General features: G+C 34.3%; 1 protein-coding gene across 1 annotated transcript; it reads left to right on the plus strand.

The window, feature by feature from the left end:
* Positions 1 to 1,149: 1,149 nt before the first annotated feature.
* On the plus strand, positions 1,150 to 22,458 carry LOC143239436 (potassium channel subfamily K member 18-like). The gene is made up of 2 exons (XM_076480493.1): positions 1,150 to 2,193; positions 17,648 to 22,458. The coding sequence occupies exons 1-2, from the start codon at positions 1,791 to 1,793 to the stop codon at positions 18,676 to 18,678; spliced, it is 1,434 nt and encodes a 477-aa protein (XP_076336608.1). The 5' UTR covers positions 1,150 to 1,790; the 3' UTR covers positions 18,679 to 22,458.
* The last annotated feature ends 630 nt before the right edge of the window (positions 22,459 to 23,088 follow it).

Here is a 23,088-nt window from a genome sequence, read left to right on the forward strand (position 1 = left end):
AGTAATCAAAGCGACATTACAGAGTGAAGTGTTTGTCTCGCATATAATCCATGATTCAAACATCTACAGTACTCGTCAGTATTTTATATGGTCTTCTCTGAGTAGTTATTGTATTCATTTAGTATGTTGATGTATCAATCAATTCAAACACTATCTTAGGCAGCTATTTTATCATTTTATTCCATTAATATCTTTGGCTGTCACCTTTATGTGATTTTATTCAACCAGCATCTTAATTAATGTAATTCCTAATCTAACTGATTATTTGATTCAGTTATTATGCTAAGTATTGCCCCTCTACAAACAAGATACAGTTTTTCAGATGTATTCATGTAATTTGATTGTTTATTCTATTAACCCAGTGCCGTGGATGTCTTTTCCTATGTATGCAAATAACTGTCCAAGTGGGTGTATTCATTTTGTTTTTCATACTATTAATAATTAACTTAGTTGTTTCTATTTGCACTGTTTTTTTCTATTTATTAAAATTTCCACTCTCCCGGTCTCCGTTATTGATTGCCCTATGCACTAAGCTCTTTACAATAAACAAGTGTTTGTTTATAAATACCTTTTGTTAAATACATTTTAGTTCAAAACTGGCACTACCTCGTTAATAACTCGATACTTATTCAGTATTTCTCAAAAAAGAAATGAGTATGGAGTTACGTTGAGACTGTCGGGTACAAGAAGGTAATTACTATCTCGACTTGTCTAGCAAACAAAGGTTAAATTATAATTATATATATATATATACTTTATATAGCACTTAGTACTAGCATAGGCCCCAGCTTCAAAATTGTTGAAGCGAGTGCTGCTTGGAATACTGAAGCTTGCAACAAATACATCCAGTGCCCTAAACATTGGGAAAAGTTGGTGCTAATGAGTAAGAACGACGATTACATGTAAATATATCTATATGATGTATTATTAGTTCATTAAGATATGATTTAAATTTACTGTACTTACAAAGAAGTTAAAGGTTAATGAATATGTGAAATAAAATGTGATATAAACCTCAGAGTAAGTTGGTGCACTATTAGTTATTAGTCTAAATCGAAACTTCGAAATTAAGGTAACTAACAAGTGAAGATAACGTGAAGGGGCTATGATAAAATATCATCTGAAAAATAAATTTTAATGCCTCTGTTCAGGATTATACAATTAAATCCAGATACATTCTTTCGTTTGTATACACCATTTAAAACGCTGTTTTTCGGGTAACATGGCACGTGACGTCTGCTTGCTGCACAAGTGCCAGTAACAAGGCGGCTAGGTCTCTTTATATATACCCCCAAGAGGGAAGGAAGATAACAGCTTGTCTTCGTCGGCAGAGATCCGGTTTATTTAGAGGCACCTTGTGAGAAAACAAGAGACCCAGTTGGAGTTTATAGCATAACAGCCAGTGATTCTCTGTCTTCCCTATGTGACGATTATACGTGCTAAACGATAAATGTTTCTCCTTGAATCAAGACACTTGGAAACGAACAAAATATTTACGACGTTGTTATTATATAGATTTCATGCATATATATTTTACTGGCTTATTTGAAGTTACTAAAGCAATTATCTTTTCCATTGTTAACAATACTGTGTATGTTCAATAGCTAGGTCGAATATCATAATCAACAACTGACCAGAGTGAGATCTCAAGTTTATTTAGGGTAGTAATGCGAAGTAATTAAGGCCAAGAACGTTGTTGAGACCTACAACATCATCATCTTTCGGCTTAAATATTGGGAAACGTGCGACAGCCCATTCCGAGCTCTATTGGGCTTGCTAATGGCCCCGAGATGCAGGAAGAACCGTCTCGATGCGCTAAGTGTCGTTATTACTGTAGAACTGGTTCGACGTTCGTTTTTTCACACATCGGCCTTTGTGGCTTAGTGGTGGGTTACACCATCATGGGAGCATTCACTTTCGAAGCTCTCGAAGCTCAGAACGAACAAACAAAACGTGAAGAAATCAGGAACAAACGGTCAGCGATGGTAGAGTCCCTATGGGACATCACAGCAGAAACAAGCGTGTTGCACGAGGCTAACTGGACGAAACAAGCAGCATCTGCGCTCAGAGAATTCGAGTGGACCTTGATAAGAGCCGCAAGGAAAGAAGGATACGACGGAAAGGACGAACTTCCTTTACAGTGGAATTTTTCTGGTGCATTGTTGTACTCTATTATTGTCATCACAACTATAGGTAAAACCGCACTGCTCTCGCATTTAGATTATTTTTGTATTTCATATTCACTATCATGACTATAGATAAAAATGTATTCCTCTCTAATTCATATTATTGTCATATTCCAACATTGTTATGACGACTGTAGGTATATATACATATCTATACACTACTTTCGTATTCAGGTCATTAGTATATTCTGTTATTGTCATAATGATTTTGGTAAGTAAATTATTTTTTGTATTCGTACAATTTTTACATTTCATCATTGTTGTCATGACTATGGATGAATGTATATATGTGTATATATTAGTTTCATATTTTTATATATGTTATATTCTCTACTATCGTCTTTGCTATTATATGTAAGTGTATTGCTCTTAAAAGATAAATAACAAATTGTGGATTTAAAAACTGTAACTAGGGTTCGTAAAAAAAGAGCAAAAAGGCTGGAGATGATGTAGACATTACTTATTCAAACTACAAACCCGTATTTTGGCTCCATGCTGTTACCTCGAATTACATTTAGTGGAATCAGAATAGCAGTTTGAGTGAATAACGTCTACTATATACCAACCATATTTGCTTACTTTTTCACGATCCCTAGTTACAGGTTTTTAAATTTCCAACTATGCTCAACTATGAGCAAAGAGTTACTTAATGTGATAGCTAACCCTATACATTGTAATGATAATCAACATAGCTAATAGTTGGTTGATACAGTTCATGACGATTTAGTGTAGGTAGTGACTATTTTATTACATTAATTAGAGATCTTAAATGTTAATCTACAGCTGGAAACTATTATGGAGATTTGTTTGAAAATATTGAGTATTTATAGTTTCTTCGTAACTAAAACTCTATTCAAGTATTTGAACGTTTCGGAATAACTTATTCCGACATATATCATAAAATGACTTTTACTGGCCTCTCAACAGTTTCAGTAATTTTATCCACAAATTATTCAAGTGTAATCTGGCTATTTCATTGTTAAACATAATTTCTGATATTTGTTCTAATTATTTTAGTTTACACGAATAAATTGCACTTCTACATAAACACGTGTTAAATAATGTCTATCCAACTGATTTCTTTTAAAGATTACAGGAAATTTCTTAAACAACAAATTTTAACCACCAGCCAATGTACACACCGTCCGAAGCTTTCCTCTTATTGTTTTCCTTCCTTGTGTGAACTCACAATCTCTACCAATTAAAAAAAAACAACACTTTCTTCCCTAATTACAACCTTCTATCCTCAAATTTAGCTTAGAATAATATACAGACCGAGCCTCCGCGTTAAAATCCTATTTCAGTACAAAGATTAAGTACTTAACTTCTACGCTCATGACTCAAGTATAAATATGCGTGTAGGTCACATGCATTAGAAAAAGAAAACGCCACTTAAAATCTAGACTGTGAACATTTAGGAGTACCTAAGAGAACCAACCTTCCACTCTTTAACCCAGCCAGTCTTCCATTCCTACAAATTTTTAAACCATAGATGGCAATATTTCATTTAACGATTATTCTATCATTACCACAGGATTTTCAGACCTTGAACTTTAAATTGAAAAAAGTTTTCTCAAAGCTAAAGACTGTTCGACCCTTAATGATTCACAAAGATCTTTATATATATAAACATTGTTTTATCCATCCATTTCCGTTTTCCCTAATAACTAAACAAACTAATATTTATATTATATTATGTCATAATTGTAGTAATAATTATCTCTGTAACACAATTTTCAGGTTTCGCTGATGACGGAATAAGTTATTCTGAAACGTTCAAACTTGCAAATAAAATGTTTTATGTTTTGTCAATCGTCTTCATCGTCATTATTAAATTCCCTAAATATAATACACAGTAATGATATGTATAGATAAAGATATAACATCCATAAAGTGTCCATAAAATGCTATCAGTAGAAAAGAAAGAAGTATTTCCAAATAAAACATTTATGTCTAAAACATCACTTTAAATAAACTTTCGTGCCTTTTAAAGTGGGCCCTGCATGGCCAGGTGGGTTAAGGCGTTCGACTCGTAATCTGAGGGTCACGGGTTCGAATCCCCGTCGTCCCAAACATGCTCACCATTTCAGCAGTGGGGATGTTAACTGTGATGGTCAATTCCACTATTCGTTGGTAAAAGAATAGCCCAAGAGTTGGCGGTGGGTAGCTGCCTTCCCTCTAGTCTTACACTGATAAATTAGGGACGGCTAACTCAGATAGACTTGTGTAGCTTTGCGCGAAATTCAAAAGAAATAAACAAGCCTTTTGAAGTAATTATTACATGAATGTGTGTAATAAAATTTAATATCATATGTGTATTGATTTTTTTATTCCCTCACTTCATACATAATATAGGGATTAGATCCCTGAAGATACCGATTATATAGTGTACAATGAGTTGAATGTCTACATGTTACGGTCATTTAATGCTCATCTATTACTGGCTGGTAATTTCGGTTTAACCCTGTACTTATGCTTCTTAAAAGATGCACTTTCTGTAGTTTCCCGATTAACAGACATTAATCACAATTATCGCTTCCTAGGCCTATAGTGTATTGACCGTAGCTGTCTAATAATATTCTCTTTCTGTCTCTCAGCTGGCTGCTATTTATACAAATCACAAGAGAGACTCTAAAAACTTCAGCAAAGCTCGATAAAGTACTGTCAATCACTACACATCTAGTACATTGTTGGCCCCCCGCTAGTACAGCGGTAAGCCTACGTAGTTACAACACTAAAATTCCCCTCGGTGGGCTCAGCAGATAGCTCGATATGGCTTTGCTATCAGAAAACAACACATTGTTGATTCTTACGTACACGAACGTTCTACAATTTTCGAGGACAGGCGAGACTTGCGCAATATACAGTTAAAAATATACGTCACAAACAAAAAAGAAAACTTTACAGAAGCAAACGTAGGCACTAAAATATATGTACAATAGTAAATCTGTTATAGGCTACAGAATCCATATTAAAACATGAGTCACACTAAAAAATGTAAAAGTAAACAAAAATATAACTAAGTTTTAATTAGTTCCGCTAATAACTTACGAGACTTTATGTATAATTTACATAGAAACTGAATGATATCACTTTCATGGTTTGGTCTCTTTTTTTTTTTTCTACATACACAATTATATTATACAACAAACAAGAACCTAAAATTAGCCAATATGACGCAATATTTGGACCTCATCAGTACTGAACTATATATATACACACACACATACAAGTCGATAATTCGAGGATTAACATTACAACGCAAGTACTAAAATTAGTTTATCAGGTTCGTTCCTTGTATGGCCAATATAGACAGAATCTAAATAGAATACGTTACACTAAATATTTTTGTACTTTCAAGAATCACGAGTGCTAAGGAAATGTTAACAAAACGTAAATATAGAAGTCAACTATTGTTTGCTGTGTAGATAGTAAAACGATGCTGAGCAAAATCTTTTAAACATCTTTCTTACTAATCAAGCTGTTAAAAAAGAATAGTTCTTCAAATTTTATTAAACCTGGCTTTCATTTGACTAATATTTGTGAACCACTGACTTTTTATATTTTGTCGATTTTGGCGTTCATACTGATGACCGCTCTTTCGGACATTTTTCTCTGGGACACGAATTGCGGGAGTAAACTAAGTTTCTAATGTGTGCAAAAGGTTTTTTTATTTTCGCGATATTCATAAGTAATTACCTTTTGTTTCTTCTCGCATCATATAAACTGTTGATAGCAAAATACATCAACGTAATAGTTCACTACTTGATGACAAATAATATATGTGCTTGTTTTCTAAATCACAATATAGTCGCATAATAAAATGGCAACTCACCAAACATGACATTATTTTTTAGGCACGCATAAAAACTCGCCACGGTTTTTCTTCCAAACAGATGTCTTTTCAGCTAACATGCAAGACAGCTACAAGGTCTGTGGCTGTGCCTACGAATTGCATAGTTGAAGGAGGTGAGGTAATACACGTACAGGGTGGCCCATAAGTCCCTACCCATCCATATATCTTATGTATCCAGTGTACCTGTGTACTGCCCCTCATTCTCGCTGCATAATATTATGCGACGCTATGTTTTGTGAGACATTTTCCTCAACATAGCAGGGGTTATTGTTCCAAATGTCGCAGTAACAGCTGCCTTCAACTCATCATTAGTATTATTGAATATAACATAATAACATATGGATGGGTAGGGACTTACGGGCCACCCTGTACATTGGCACCTTCTTGCTGTGATGAGTCACACTTAAGCTGAAAGTGTTTTGTCGAGCAAATGGAAAAATAGATACATTTGTTCTGCGCTAAACTTTTTTTTCAGTTCTCATGCATTTGCCAAGTCTAAATTTATTTAAGTTGTGGTAATATTCAAATACTACGCTGTAGACAAAACCTTTTCGTTTGTACTTGGTGAAAACAATTTTAGGGGACCTTAAATAAGAAATATTCTATACCTTTGCTACACGTTTTTCTTAATAAAGGTTAATTAATTTAAATTCTAAGAGCTTCCTTTTCCAAAACGGACAAAAATACAACTGCATTAAAAAATATCTCGTAGCAAAATTGGAAAGTTACAGAGGTAATAATATTGAGAAAGATATGTAGATTTTGGTTATATAGATTATCTAAAATTTTAGAATTTTGTAATTTTAGAAAAAACCTTGAAAGTTCAACCTAACTTTTATATTTGTTTGACTGATTGAAATCAAACGCAAGCTACACAATGGGCTATCTATGCTCTGTTCACCACGGCTCTTCAAGTCGGCTGAGATACGACAAGCATAGCACATTATAACAACTTTTCTAAATCTCATGCACTTTCTGGATGTAGTTAATTGCATAGTTTTTGACAGTATGTCACTAGGAAGTTGTAAACATGTGCTAATTAGTTTATACAGGTAAAGGTTATATACTGCAACCTTTGTTATTACGTTTCCAACTGTCATGTACGCGTTTGTATATAGATTTCTTTAAAGGTAGCCAATCCAAACAAGCAATAAAGAAACCTATAGAACTGGCTTGGAATGACTTAGAATTTTATGTAGACTAACTCACATGAAAACTAATTTTTGAGACCACTCATACTACATAACTTGAGCCGAAAGAAGTATTTCCAGTCAGATGAGACCTGGAGGGTAAGATTAATGTAGCTGGACAGTCAGACCGTGAAAAGAAAGCCCGAGTAATTTTGGCTTTTTAAGGCAATTAAAAATTAACACACATTCTTAAATGCAAAAACAACAACAACGAAAAGCAATGTGATAATTCGAAGTGCAACTAAGAAAATATTTTGTTGCTTGGGTCTTTTACCCTTAATTCATAATACAAAAGTTTGTTTCTTTGTTTAATATTAAGCAGAAAGCTACATAATGAGCTATCTGTGCTCTGCCCACTACAGACATCGAAATGTGGTTTCTAGTGATATGAATCCACAGACATACCACTGCGCCACTGCGTATTTATCATTTATGTGTTGTATGACTTTGGTAAGTAATTCTAAGTTTTTAAAACCTGTATAAATATTAAAGTTACAGCTTCATGAACTTACGATATTGAGAGACAATATGAAGCTTACCCCTCCTCAGAGAAAAGTAATCTAAATCAGCAATATTACTAAGTGCCTTTTTTCATACAAAAATTGGCCCCCTCCCAGTAACACAGCGGCATGTCTGTGGATTTACATGTACTTAACTATAAACAAACTTACAAAAACTACGAAGACTTATCAATGTCATTAAATTTCTACTTATTTAATTGTACAACTATGGAATTGAATGTTTTGTAAACTGTGAAGTCTCTCCACTCTTACCAAACGTAATAATAACTGTTGATCTTTGTCTCAGCCGTCAACTGTTGCTTCGAGGCTTCGTGTTTTAAACTATACAGCCGTATGAAATATAGTGTGAATACTAAAATACTCGGACAGTGTTTATAAGAAGTCTTAAAGTTCATCCTTTATACAAATACTGAAATAGGAGCATGAAACCCTTTCATGCTAAAAAGTGTGATGAAATATTACAATAAATTACTAGTAATTTATTTAAGTACATCATTTATTCTAGTAAAATTATTACTTTCTGTTTTTAATCTAATAGGAGAGATATTCAGATTGCTTGAAGTATGTTTTGTGTTTTAAATCACAGTTCGTTACAGAAGAGGATTTTCATTCTCTATATCAACTCAATCGGCCGATCATTGTTATTTGTGCAAGTTTTTGGCTGAAAAAGTGCAAATGATTATTACTAAAGTATTGTGTTTAAAATAACAGTGGTCAGTCTTTTGTGAGCCTGGCATGGCTAGGTTGGTTGAGGCGTTCGACTCGTAATCTGAGGGTCGCGAGTTCGAATCTCCATCGCATCAAACATGCTCTCTCTTTCAGCCGGGGGCGCTATAATGTGACGGTCAATCTTATTATTCGTTGGTAAAAGAGTAGCCCATGAGTTTGCGGTGGGTGGTGATGACAAGCTGCCTTCCCTCTAGTCTTACACTGCTAAATTCGGGACGGCTAGCGCAGATAGCTTTCATGCAGCTTTCAGCGAAATTAAAAAGAAAGCAAACAAACAAACAGACTTTTGTGTTGCTTACTCATTTGCAGAAAATATTCCTTCCTTCTTTACTTTATATTATCTTAAACACGCGTTTATTGTTCTAAATACTTATTTTATTTAAGATTAGGTACGTCAGAGGGCGTGTAGTATCCGGGCAGGTGTTCATCATGCTATTGATATGACAATTAAATGTAGTCTGTCTTTATTACAGACTGCAACAGCTGTAGAATACGTAATTAATTGGTTCAAATTTTAGCCCTTGTCTGGTAATCTTAGATCTCAAATTCTAATTCCTTTTTTTGTTGTTGTTGTTAAACACAAATCTATATAATTGGCTATCTGTGATCTACCCACCGTGGATATCAAAACCCGGATTTTAGCATTATAAGCCCTCATACTCATTGCTGAGCCACGGGTGGCTTTTCGCGAGTAAAACTTATACTGTCTAGAAAAGAAACATTTTATCAGGTTGCAATACGAAAAGGCCAGGTGTGGCCTAGTAGTTATTTCACACAGACTGTATTCCTAGCTCGCGATTTTCTGCCTCCGATTTGCGGTTCTCTCTTTGGAGCTGTCAGTGCGCTTTAAAAACAACAGCAGCAGTTAAATCTCATTCATTTAGTGAAAAATAGGCCAACAGTTGGGGGGTTAGGGAACTAGTTGCTTAACTAGTTGAACTAGTTGTTCAAAATTATAAATAGCCCTTGTGTAACACTGTGCGAAATTCTGAAACAAACAAAAGCATTCTAGTGTGTGTGTGTGTGTTTTCTTAAAGCGAAGCTACATCAGGCTATTTGCTGAGTCTACCGAGGGATATCGAACCCCTGATTTTAGCTTTGTAAATCCGTAGACTTGCTGCTGTTCCAGCAGGGTACAAGCTTTCTGGTAATTTTGTTTTTGTGCTGTTCTACAAACTTTGATAAGCTTTCCTGGAAACGTGGTCTTACATTCCATCATTAAATAGTATATTAATAAATAATCAACACTTTTTCCACACACTTTATTCTCATGTCAAATGAAGTCTCATTATTAATAATCAACAAAAATTATACTGGCCATCAATAAGCTCAGCAGGTATAAAATGTGAAAAATATGATGCTTTTCTTTTCCTCGTTAGTATTATGTACTCATTATAGAAACCACATGTAGAGACTTGTACGTGTTTCGTGCTAGACAATCCGAAAGTTCTGATATTTAAAATAGTAACATAGGATTATGCATGATTTGTGAAACATTATTTTGCAAAACACTGAAAGAAGTTACGTGCATTTGGAGGTGTTAATTGGCTATATAGAAAATGGACGAATTAGTAGCAAGTCAATCACTTATTATTTTTAGTACAGATGTTAAAATATGTAAAATAATGATTTTAACACAATTAAATCGAGAAGTTGATGACTTGTAGAAGTACCGTCAACTATATTTGTTAAAATCCTATGACCGTTGCTAAAATAATAGTTATTAAATATATAACTTAAATGTGAAAGTCCTTTGTAAAATATCATGTAAAATAAAATATGTAAATTATTTTGGTGTTTAAAGTCAAATTAGTAAAATTGTCATTGCATAATAAAAGTTTTATTCAATAAGTAAAATATTCTATAAGGTCAAATTAGTAAAAGCATAGATTTTAAATATTGTACGATTTTGCGTTTTTAGGGCAATTTAACCCTATAGTCATGTATTGCATTCGTCGGATTGAGTAAGATGTCGTCTTTTCAGTACAGAAAATGTAGTGCTGAAAATCTTTAATCACTTGATTGAATATGCTTTAATTATTGTATTAACCATGATGGAATAATTAGATGATTAGGAAATGTAATTACTTTTTGTTTTTGAATTTCGTACAAAGCTATGAAAGTTATCTACGATAACCATCCCTAATTTAGCAGTTTAAGACTAGAGGAAAAATAGCTAGTCATCACCACCCACCACCAACTATTGGGCTACTCTCTTACCAACGAATAGTGGGATTGGCTGACTTTATAACGCTCCCATGGCTGAAAGGGCGAGCATACTTTATGTAACGGGTAAGGAGTAAAAGGCACAGTATTTGAAAATGGTTCACACCATTTCTTATCCTGAGGCTTGGAGGTTATTGTCTCAACCTCTCTTTCGGACACATGCTGTTGCAATATATGCCACTGCTTTATTGGAAATGCAGACAGATCTTCCCCTTCAAACTATGTGCAGTCCTTCGACCTTGCCCTTCTCCAATAAACATGTTGACAAGTCCACATCTGCTCCTGTTTCTGTTTCCACCATTCCTTCCAATGATTACTCAGATCGACTTCTTTCAACTTTGAGATGTCAAACGATTATTTATTCTCGCCCTCAGTTACTGAAATATAGATCTACTGACAGAGATCTACCTACTTAATCTAGGACAGAATCAAAAAAGGTCGAAGAACTTCCTTCCAACAACAACAACAAAATGGCATGGTCGTATATCAAAGGTTCTCTACCCAGTTATTCTCAGTTCCGAGTTGTATATGATTCATTATAATACAATGAAACTGTTGAGCTTTCAATTTTAATCTGTATGACAGTAAAGCCTTGATTGGTTCCTATCATTCTGTGTGTTTTTCCTTACAGGAAATGTTTCTGAAACTATATAGCCTTTCAGCAATTTCTTTATAACAGAATGAGAGGTTGTGTGATGGATAAGTGCATGGAGAGATGTCACTACTGGTCGGTTAGCATATCCTGCCCTGCCCATTTCACTCAATACATTCTTAGAGGTCATCACCATATGTGCTTCCTTGGGTCATACTATCACTGTTTGTTTTCTCTGCCTGTCTTCTGGAGATACCTATGATCAGTCAGACCTTGGCCCTCATTCAACAGTTACAATATCCATTTCCAATCCTGGGGAACTTTAATAAATATACTTACCTCTAGGGTAGTGCTGATATTAATTGAACGAGTCATTTTATAGATCTCTCTATCTGCTCCTCGTCTCTGCAGGTGGCTGAATTGTGTCAGTCCTCAGATGATGTTGCTGTCTTTCCTAGTCAGTTTATCCCACCATTGAATTTTACCATCTTTTCCTGTGACCTTTCTTTGAGTTATCTGATTGTAAGTATCGTATTCTGTTTGTCAAATATGTTTTGAAACATCTTTCTGTTATAATTTATATGGATGGTTCGAAATCAGATGAGTCTGTGGGCTCTGCCATTGTTTGTTGTGGTTTGGTGGTTGCACACAGGATCTCATCTATAGTTTGTGTTCACTACCATTTCCCTTGCCTTGGATCACGTAGAAGCTATGCAGCACACCAACTGTACTCCTTATACCAATTCTCTCAGCTCCCCACTGGCCCTGGAATCGCTCCACATTCGTTCTCACCCTGTTATTGTTGATATTTAAAACCGGCTAGCTCGTTTTTCTTCATATTCTATTTATATCCAGTTTTATGGATACCAGTTCATTCGTAGGAATGAATTTGCTGGCACTGCAGGAAAGTGCTCCTGCTCTGCTATCACTGTCATGTCTGTCCCATATATGGGCTGTCCTGTATTCAAGGCTCAGCTCCACGCCAATTGGCAGTTGACCAGGAATTAGAAACGTGATAACAAACTTTTCGGATTAAATCTTCTTTTATTCTTTCGCCATCTTCTTTCTGGAAGGATCAGAAGGAGGAAGTTGTTCTGGCAAGGAAACGCATTGGTCACACTTTAACTCATCTTTTTCTTTTATCTGGAACTGATCTATAATGTGTGGCCTTTGCGACACTCAAGTCACAATAGCCAACGTTTTACTGTTGTGCCGTGATTACGATTATGAGCAATAGCACAATTTTAGACATGTTTTTTCATAGGTTTATCCCTGAAGCTGAACAGTGTAATTGGCGATGGTGACACTATCCACTTTACTTGTGTTTTTAAATTTTAAAAGCTATTGGTCTTTTTAATTCTATTTAAGTTTTTGTTGCTTTTTCAAGTTTCTCTAGTTTTACATTTTACATTTTACAACGATTTTACTTTTATGTTTCTTACTAGTTGTTTGACATAGATAATCCAGTTGCTTTGCGCCATTAAACACCAAACAACCAACATTATATAATCGTAAATCATGGCAGCCTAATAACGCATTCTTCTGGTAGCTAAACTTAAAACTATGACATTGTCATCTTGATGACATTACACCTTTCTTCTCCTACCTTCTGCTGTGATTACATCCTTTGGACGCTAAAGCACTAGGTTTACTACTTGTTTTTCTGTTTCATTATAATTGTAAAACAGTATAAAATTCATGTTTTTACCACTTATATTTAAATTACCTTTTTAAAAAGTTAACGTTGAAGGAAAATGATATTTTAACTAGGTTGACAAATGATTCATGCATGTGCTAAACGGCCAAATCATGTCCTAAACGTTCAGGTATAAACATTGAGCTATTGAACAAAAGAAAAGCGTTCTGTCATTAGCATCTAGGTCATTAAACAGAAAACATATGGTAGCTAAGTATTAAGTTTAAGGACTTATAATGCTCATTACTGAGTTTAATACCACTCGTTAGCAAAGCACAGATAACCTATTGTTTAAACGTACGCCCAACAATAAAGAATTGAATTGAAAAACGAGATTGACAGTTCTTCTGAAAATGTGGAATATGATAAATGGCATCACTCCTTGAATCCCAAATCCTTCAACCACACATCTTGAAACATTAATCATTGGTCCACGTCAAGCCTTAACATTTGTTTATCTTCTGTTATTTCTTAGTCAGAGAAAAGATAAATCAATACTTATAAAGCATTCAATTTATATTTTAAAAGTATTATAATTTTTTTATGACTAATGATTTTTACGTAATGTAATTTTTAAATCAACTTCAAAAGCACGTCTAGGGCTTTGGTGATGGTACGGAGTGATGGCATATGATAACATGCGATTAACATTAACTATTTTTGTCATGTTTCTTTGCTTTTTCTTTAACTTGTGTACACGAGAATGATGAAAGCAATACAAGTGGGGGTTTTAATTTAAAGCAAAGGCTATCTGTTCTAGCTATACACAATTTAGCAGTGAAAGACTAGAGGAAATGCAGCTAGTCATCATCATCCAATGCTAACTCTTTGGCTACTCATTTACCAATGAATAGTGGGATTGACCAACATAGTACAATACTCCCACGGCTGAAAAAGCGAGCATGTTTGGTGGGATGGGTCGTACAATTTATCAAAATGTTGCGCCTGTTTCAAAAATAAATTTTAGTGTAAAAGCTGTAACTTGTAGAAAAGTACACTTAGTAAGTAAACTCAAAATGAAACAATTTTCAAGTTTATGCAACTATAGAAGAAACTTGAAAATTGTTTCAACATATTTGAAAAGAATAGTTAATAAAACTGCAAGACTTATTTCACACATAACAACTGAAAATTTTTTAAAAGCTTGTAGTTTCAAATGAACCTTAGTTTGACATGATATACAAGAAATGAGTCCATTATATATTAAAAGCATTCAGAATATACAAATCAATAAGTCATGTGACAATCATGTCCAATACATAATAGCAGTGAAGAGGCCTGTAACAGAACTGCATTTTTGATAATTTTTTAGTATTGTGTAAGTGGCCATCTAAAGCTAACTACTTTTGGGAAGAGTGTGCAACAATCCTTTCTTATGCAAAATATTAATACACTAATCATAAAGATGTGTTTAGATCGGAGATTTAGAATTCCTAAGACGGGGTATTCCTTGTAATTAATAGCAATGAATATCAAAGGAATATGAATCAGTTTGGGTAACCATGACCATTCAGAAAGGTACCTGTAAAAAAAAACGTTGCACCCAGCTAAGGTAAGCAGTATCTTCTTATAGATGAGAATTTTCGACACAAAGATCACTGTCAGAATTAAACCACGTGTCCCAAAGTAAAGGGACTCAACATAATAAAGGATCACCATCTCGAGAAGCAAGACAAGTCATGTGTACACAAGTTGCATCCTTCACTTACTTATTTAACAATCTAATACTTCAAGCAGCTGAAGAATTAAACGAACATTCATACTGTTTCCTATGTAGAAATGTCTGTCAAGTCACGAGATGTGATATCCATAAATATCTGTAGGATCTTACTATTGTAAAGCGCATTAAAAAAACATCATTCTCATAAGCTAGATGGATTATAGAATGTTTTATGGGGAATGGGTGTATTTTGAACATGAAGCCCTACAATGGAACTGTTTGCTATAAAACTATGTTCCATTGCTATTACAAAAATGCATGGTTATCAACTGGGGCACAATCAGAAGTCGTCATATGCACTATTATGACGTGAAAAGGCTCCAACTTCTCTTAATACAACGTGAATAAAATGTTTAAACCATACTAACTTACATCACCAATCATGCGCTATCTGTGGTGCATATTAAATTCCTTCTTAGTTCACTATAATTATCTATCAGCCTTATTGTGGATTATGATATCTTATACAAATCCTCTTATATGGATTGTGTAGTGGTTGAAACAAACAAAAAGACAGTTTTTCTTAATAGTGAAATAATTGTATAAAATTAGTAAGAAAAGGGTAGAGCATTTATTGTCCAAAAGTAGTTTTTACTAGTTTTATAACATTAAAATTATTTTATTGCTCTTTGAAAATTTGCATTTGTTTAAAAATATAACCTTGTAAGTTAAAGGAAAAATTACCATGCCTCGGATTTAGTACACTTTATTATCACTTTTAGGTTCAACCTCCAAAGACTTTAAAATCTGTACACAAACATTTTGTTTAAAATGTTACGTTCGTCAATTGCTAATTAATTTTACTTGTCATTCTCAATTCTATATATAAATATAAACTGTCTTGTTGTCGGGCTTGGGATTCATCTGCAGTAAGTGTCTGTGATAAGTTCACTGATAAATTAATAGCACTCATTTCACCTATTATTAACATAACATACATATTCGGAACTACTTTTTCTCAAAAGTCCACTTAAGCCTATTCAACTGCTTTGGAATCTCAGTTGACAAACCGAACTATTTCTCTACTACTGTCGCCAAACTTTACGAGCATAGTTCACCTATGTTTCTAAAATCATCTGTTCACTAATCGTATTTCAATAAACGTACACACAGGCAGGTTCAATTATTTTAAAACTTTCTTAAATGAAATAAACTATTAAATCTTATCTCTTTCAACGCCACTAGTCTCGCTCTAATATATATCAACCGTTGGGCTTATATTAATTGTTAGGCCTTCCCTCACTGACAGACGTCTTTTTTCATGCGAATATTTTGTTTCTCGTCTGTTCAATATTTGTCTATCTGTACAATTTTTTCTTTTGTTATGTAATTTGTTTAATTTCTCGTATATTTATCTCACTGTCACCATTTTTTGTCATTATTTCATTGTACTTTTTGCTTTTTGTACAGTTTCTTGTTTTTTAATAAACACAACAGTATGTTCTATCTTTGTCTGTCTGTTACTTTTCTGTTCATCTCATACTATTTTTATGTATATTACTAAATTGTCTGCTCGTTATATATCCTCGGCATCAATAAATTTCAGCAACGTTCTATAACGTTGACATCAGTGAGCTATAAAAACACAACTGACGACTAATACTGAGTGAAGTAATTAAACTTGTCATAGTATTTACTTCAAAAATTGCTTCTAGCTTTCTTGTTATGGACAAAACAATAATAAAATATTTACTCGCAAAATAAATAATTAATAATATCTACACTAAAACAGTCTTTTACATTGCCATATAGATTATATAATTTACTTTTTATATAGTTACGAATTCTTTCAAAATTTTCCATAAAGGTAGACATGTCTGAAATAATTTGTTTTTTTGCTCTTAGAACAACGTCATATTGTGTTATCTGCTGTGTCTACTGTGGGGAACTAACCTCGGATTTTAGCATTGTAAATCAATAAAGTTAGTGCTGTTCCAGGGTGTTGACGCCTGAAATAGGCACAATGTATTATTAAACACTTATAAATAATAAGAGTATAAAATTTCTGGATTCAAAAGAAAACATTTCGGTTATCCATACCTTTCTAGTCTTATTATTTTCGTTTTATTAGTGAAAATTATGATTACAGTGTATTCACTAACCATACACAATAAATTATTTACACTGAATTTTACTAAATATGAAAATGTTATTTTTAAGATTTTAAATCCTTTTACTTCCCATTATTAGATTTTGTACAGATTCAATTACATGTAGGAAAATTATTTAAATTAGTGGGATTGACCGTAACGTTATAACGCCCACACGGCTGATAGGGTGAGCATGTTTGGTGTGACGAATGTCCAAGCCCGCGACCCTTGGATTACGAGTCGAGTGCCTTAACCACCTGGTCATGCCTGGCCCAGAAAGTTGTCGAGATTGTAACAATTGTATATAAAATTATAATGATTGCACACCGGAAAACATGCCATTTCTAAAAGGGAACATCATCACGTAGTGATCATAGAGGAAAGAACATATCATCGTCTCGTGCGCTGTTTGATTGTCAAGATATATGGTCGTTAGACAGAGCATGAACGGACGTGACGACACACACTGAACAACGTGGCTAGGCTTTAAACTCGTTTTAATAGAATATATTCAAGCTCTGTTGCAGTTTCAACATTTTTTCATTAGCTGTTTTTGATCCTCATGTACTCATCTTTGGAATCGATTATTCCAAATAATTAATCCAACTAAAGTCTCAATAAAATGTTAAAATTATAAAGAACATTTTGTCTAAGCTAACAATTTACCTTAATAATTAATCCAACTAAAGTCTCAATAAAATGTTAAAATTATAAAGAACATTTTGTCTAAGCTAACAATTTACCTTAATAAAAGTTATATGTAACAGTGCAACTGTCTCCACAATCATTATTTATTAGTTCTCGTTTATTTAATTAATGCTCGTTTTTCTTTTTATTACAGGTTACGGAAACATTGCTCCCAAAACGCCATGGGGTAAAATGGTTACCATCCTATACGCCATTACTGGGATACCACTGATGCTCTTGTGTTTGTCAAATATAGGGGATGCCATGGCTCATTCATTTAAATTCGTTTACTGGAAGGTTTGTTGTTACTTATGTATCAAGCCACGGAAAAAGCGCCGAGAAACCAGATCTTTTCGCCATAGCACACAATATTCGGCTGACCGGGATCCTTTCATAGTCTACGGGAAAACCCCAGAATTTGTGGATACTATCAGTCGAAGTAGCTACTACACCGCTCCAGGTAAAGGGATAATAGTTAATGATTATAGCCCCCATTCTCCTACTTCGCCACCTACTTCCCCAACTTCTACTGGACTGGGATCCCCTCGTTTTACAGTACCCCGTGCATTACCACTTCATGGGAGATCCTGTAGGGATTACAATGATATCAACCAGGTACCAGTGATACCTAACAAGTACGTACTTCAGGGTAAAGAAGATGTCCCATTTGGCTTGTTTACTCCAAATGTGGTGCGAACAGAGCAATCTAGCTTATCTAGCCCAGCTACCAAGTCCAAACGTGCGGACCAGTGTAGTTGGGGAAACCGTCGACAGGCGGAGCCTGTAGATTTAGATTTTATGGAAGGGGAATCTGGGTCGGAAGATAGCAATATAGAAGAAGAAGAAGAAGTGACTGTTCCTATCTGGTTATGTTCAGCAGTTGTGATTGGCTATATTTGTGGTGGGGCAGTCCTTTTCACTATCTGGGAGGGCTGGAACTTTCTAGACAGTTCATACTTCTGTTTTATTACATTGACGACCATTGGATTTGGGGATTTGGTCCCTGGTACAGCTGTATTGTCGGAAGATGCCCAATTAACCTTAGGATTGTGCGCTCTCTACTTACTGTTTGGCATGGCACTTCTGGCAATGTCCTTCAACTTGGTACAGGAGGAGGTAACTAAGTCAGTAACATGTGTGGGGCGGAGAATTGGAATACTCTCAGAAGAAGTGGACGATGATTGATACTGAACCTGGCATTCCAGAAATAAAGTACAAAGAACCAAATCTATTTTGCACTGGTAGGCTTCGATAATTTCCAGCTGCGTTTATCCATCATGGGATGCTTTAAATCACGACGATGTAATTAAAAGCAGAAACAGGAAGAAAAGACAAACATTGAAAGTTTGGTATATCTGTAAGTTATGAACTATAACACGAAATCTGTAAGATAGATCCAAAAATAATAGACTTCAAGTTCAAGTAAGGACTGTCGCGAAGAAATAATACGGTTATAGAAGTAGACAAACACTGTAAGAGGCAAGAACAGGAATGTATGAAAGTTCATACCAATCACCTTAAGGATTTTGGTATTTGATTTTACGCAGCAAATAAAAAAAAAAAACAGTTTCGCTTTCTACCTCGGCCCGGCATGACTGGGTAGTTAAGGCAGTCAGCTTGTAATCTGAGGGTCGTGGGTTTGAATCCCCGTCACACCAAACATGGTCACCCTTTCAGTTGTGGGGGCGTTATAAGGTGACAGACAATCCCACTATTCGTTGGTAAAAAAGTATCCCAAGAGTAAGCGGTGGGTGGTGATGACTATCTGCCTTCCCTCTAGTCTTACACTACAAAATTAGGGACAGCTAGCGTAGATAGCTCTTGTGTAGTTTTGCATGAAATTCAAACCAATCTTTCTACCTCTGAATGTAGCGACTTTTGTGAATAACACATAAGCCTTAATTTAAATTTTTGAGTTCATATTTATTTTTGGAAAATATACTTAACACAGTAGATTTTGCTTTACTTTTTTTTTCATTGAAGAACGTCCTTAGTTGTTAGAAGGAGTTATATTTTTTGGTGTCTTTTCTCAGTTCTAGCACCATACTATAGGAAGAGATTCAAATCACAATTAATTTTATTATGTCGGATTAATAAATTTTAATATTTTTAATTTTTTTCATAAATTGTAGTTTAAAGTAGCTTTTTATCTAAGTGCAAAATTAATTCTTTTCTCTAAAAAACAATATATCCATATGTAATGATTACAAATTTTTGAACAACAAAAAAGGGATGTTAAAAGGCTAAACTTTATAAATCACAGTATTTTGTAAATATGCTTTCTCTAAAGCTGATTATAGTGTAACCAACAGCTGTAAGAAACGTACGAAATATACACGAAAAGCTCATATATCTGTTATGTAAGAAATAATTGGAACAAAGTATATAACAAATATATAGAGAAATAAAAATAAAGTAAAATCTATAAAACATTAGTTGTAAGTTTTCAGTTGCTATTGTGCCCATTGTATTAAATAATTTTAAATACGTATTATATGCATACGACAAAACAGACTTTCAATTTAACAAATACTATGATAAAAATTACTTTTCATTTTTGAACTTGTTTTAAAAGTTTCATAATTGTTGACTGGAAATTTTCTGCTAGCCTTCCTTGCTTATAATTATACAATCAGACCAATAATTATTATACTGATTTGTACAGTTGATACATTGTCAACCTACTATGTAGATACTATACAACTACTGTCGTAGTTACCAGAGTAGGAAACCATAAACTGTCAATCTAAAAAGGTAGAAACTGTCATTATACTTATAGTTAATACAGAAGGGGTTTATATAATACACAGTCACAGCTTAAAAAATGTTTCACTTTTCACCATACTGTAGCTCATACAATGTTAGATTATGAGATAATTTGATCAGTCTTATATCATAATGCACCACCAGACAAAGTTGAGAATCTCGTACTATTCGTAATTTACACATACTGAAATCAGCAGTTGATTTAGTTTTACAACTAGTTACACTGTGAGACTAGAAATTTATATTGACATCATTGCTATCACTGTCAACTGCCAACTGTCCCCCAGTGGCTCAGCGGTATGTCTGCGGACTTACAACGCTAAAATCCGAGTTTCGATACCCGTGGTGGGCAGAGCACATATAAGCCATCTTGTGGCTTTGTGCTTATTTTAAAACAACAACAATATCACTGTCAACTGTATCATTACTTTATAGTTTGTTTCTTAATTTCGCGTAAAGCTACACGACGGTTATCTGCGTTAGCCGTTCCTAATTTAGGAGTGTAAGACTAGAGGGAAGGCAATTAGTCATCATCACCTACAGTCATTTCTTGCGCTACTCTTTTATCAATGAATAGTGGGATTTACCATCACGTTATAACGCCTCCACGACTGAAAGAGCGAGATGTTTGGTGTGACGAGTATCTAAACCCGCAACCCTCAAATTACGAGGCGAGCGCCCTAGCTATCTGACTATGCCGGGACCTTTAAAAGTATGACAGATACAAGAGATCGAAGTTCTTACACTGGAGGTTAAAAAAACAACATTGTGTGCAATTTTCTTCTTCCTGGACGTTCAGAAAGAAGAAGTGATGCCAACATTAGAATATCTGAAATTAAAACACGACATATGAAAAGGAAATTTCTCTAGAGTCTTAAGTGGTGACGATAACAAAAGTAAAATATTACAAAGACCTTCCTTCTTTTTTAAACTTTGATGGTAGTGTTTAATTTCGTAGAATCTTAATAAGTGAAGCTAGTGGATCCAACTTAACTAACTTGCAGAAACTTATCATTTTAATTGTTTGTTTGTTTTGGAATTTCGCACAAAGCTACTCGAGGGCTATCTGCGCTAGCTGTCCCTAATTTAGCAGTGTAAGACAAGAGGGAAGGCAGTTAGTTATCACCACCCACCGTCAACTCTCGGGCTACGCTTTTACTAACGAATAGTGGAATTGACCATAACATTATAACGCCCCCACGGCTGAAAGGGCGAGCATGTTTGACGCGACGGGGATGCGAACTCGATCGTTTTAATGAAATTGCGATTGAATCTACCAGGGCACGTCCAAAACAATAGCTTCTAGGACATTTATCTTTTATTCATATTATGCATTAAAGAATGAAAGGTTTAATTTACTGGCCTGTAAAGTAAAAACTGAGAAAAAATATGCTTATTGATTGTTTTGAAGTGTTTAGTAGGAAACCTCCTAACTCATTAGCATACGAACAGCACAATACAGTTAAGTTTTTAATTGGTGTAATCCCGCATGGAACGGTAATATATTTTTCTTAAGCTTGGAATGGGAGAGTCAGTGATAAATTTATTACTGACGATTCTGATTTCTTAGATAAATTTCTACATGCTGCGTGGTGATGTGATTTTGACAGATCGTGGATTTGATATACGGAATAATGTGGGACTGAAATGTGCCCGAAGCAAAGATTCCTGCGGTTACAGAGAGAAAGTTTCAGTTATCGCTCTTAGAATTTAAACACATTCTCATTTAAGAAATACACATGGAATGGATTATTGGATTTGTTAAGAACAAATATACGATATTGCAAGATACTATACCTATAAATTATTTTCAGAGTGAAGGTGACACACATGATAGATAAAATAGCTACAGCGTGTTGTGCATTAACAAATTTGTGTGACTCAGATATTCCATTTGACTAATCATTTAGTGATGTGCTTTTAATATAGGATATTTTTAGGTTGTTTATGGTTCTGAGTACCAAGATGCTATCAATTATTAAGAGTTGGAAAGAATGCTTCTTAAAATAACTAAGTTTTATGACACTTTATATTCGGTTTTTGCTACAGGAAAGTGTTTCGAAATATGTTTGCCTTTACTAGATCATATGTAAATTTTTAAATATTTGGTAACTGACATGCATATGTACCACGTTTATGTGGGGAATGACGTGTATTCAACTGTGCATTAATAAATATTAAAATTATGATTCGGACAAATTTTCACATCTTTATTATTTCATGATGTAACCCCATATGGAACGGTATCAGATTTATTTCAGGCTTGGGATGGAAGGGTGAGTAAATAGATTTATTACTAAAAATCTGATTTCTTAGATAAATTTCTACAAATTTGTATGACTCAGTTGTACCATTTGACTCCAGTTATAGTGTATTATTATAGTCACAACCACATTTGTTCGTCAGTAAACTCACATAATCTGATACTTCACCGAAGAGAAATTTATGCAACATTTCAAAATTTACCATGAATATGATTTTTTTGAACATCATTAAAGTTCCAACTAAGCCATAACGTATCAGCTTTTTTGAATTGTGCCAGCTTTTTGTCAGTTTAATTGAGTCTCTACATATTCTTATTTAACTGATAGCATGCCACAGATTAACGTCTATTCCACTCGGACATTATATTAACTCCAATTCTACAAGTTCCTTATTTTACTTCCTTAATGAAGATAGAGGGAAAACAACAAGTACCTACAAAAATATCCAAATATCTTTTTTCTTAATTTGTGCTGCAGTAACAGTAAGATTATCACTTATAGGGATACAGTACTTTATCAAATCACACTTATCCATATTACAACAATCTTCATTACGCAATTCATT

The sequence above is a fragment of the Tachypleus tridentatus genome, chromosome 13 (assembly GCF_004210375.1).
Source record: "Tachypleus tridentatus isolate NWPU-2018 chromosome 13, ASM421037v1, whole genome shotgun sequence".
NCBI classification, from domain to species: Eukaryota; Metazoa; Arthropoda; class Merostomata; order Xiphosura; family Limulidae; genus Tachypleus; species Tachypleus tridentatus.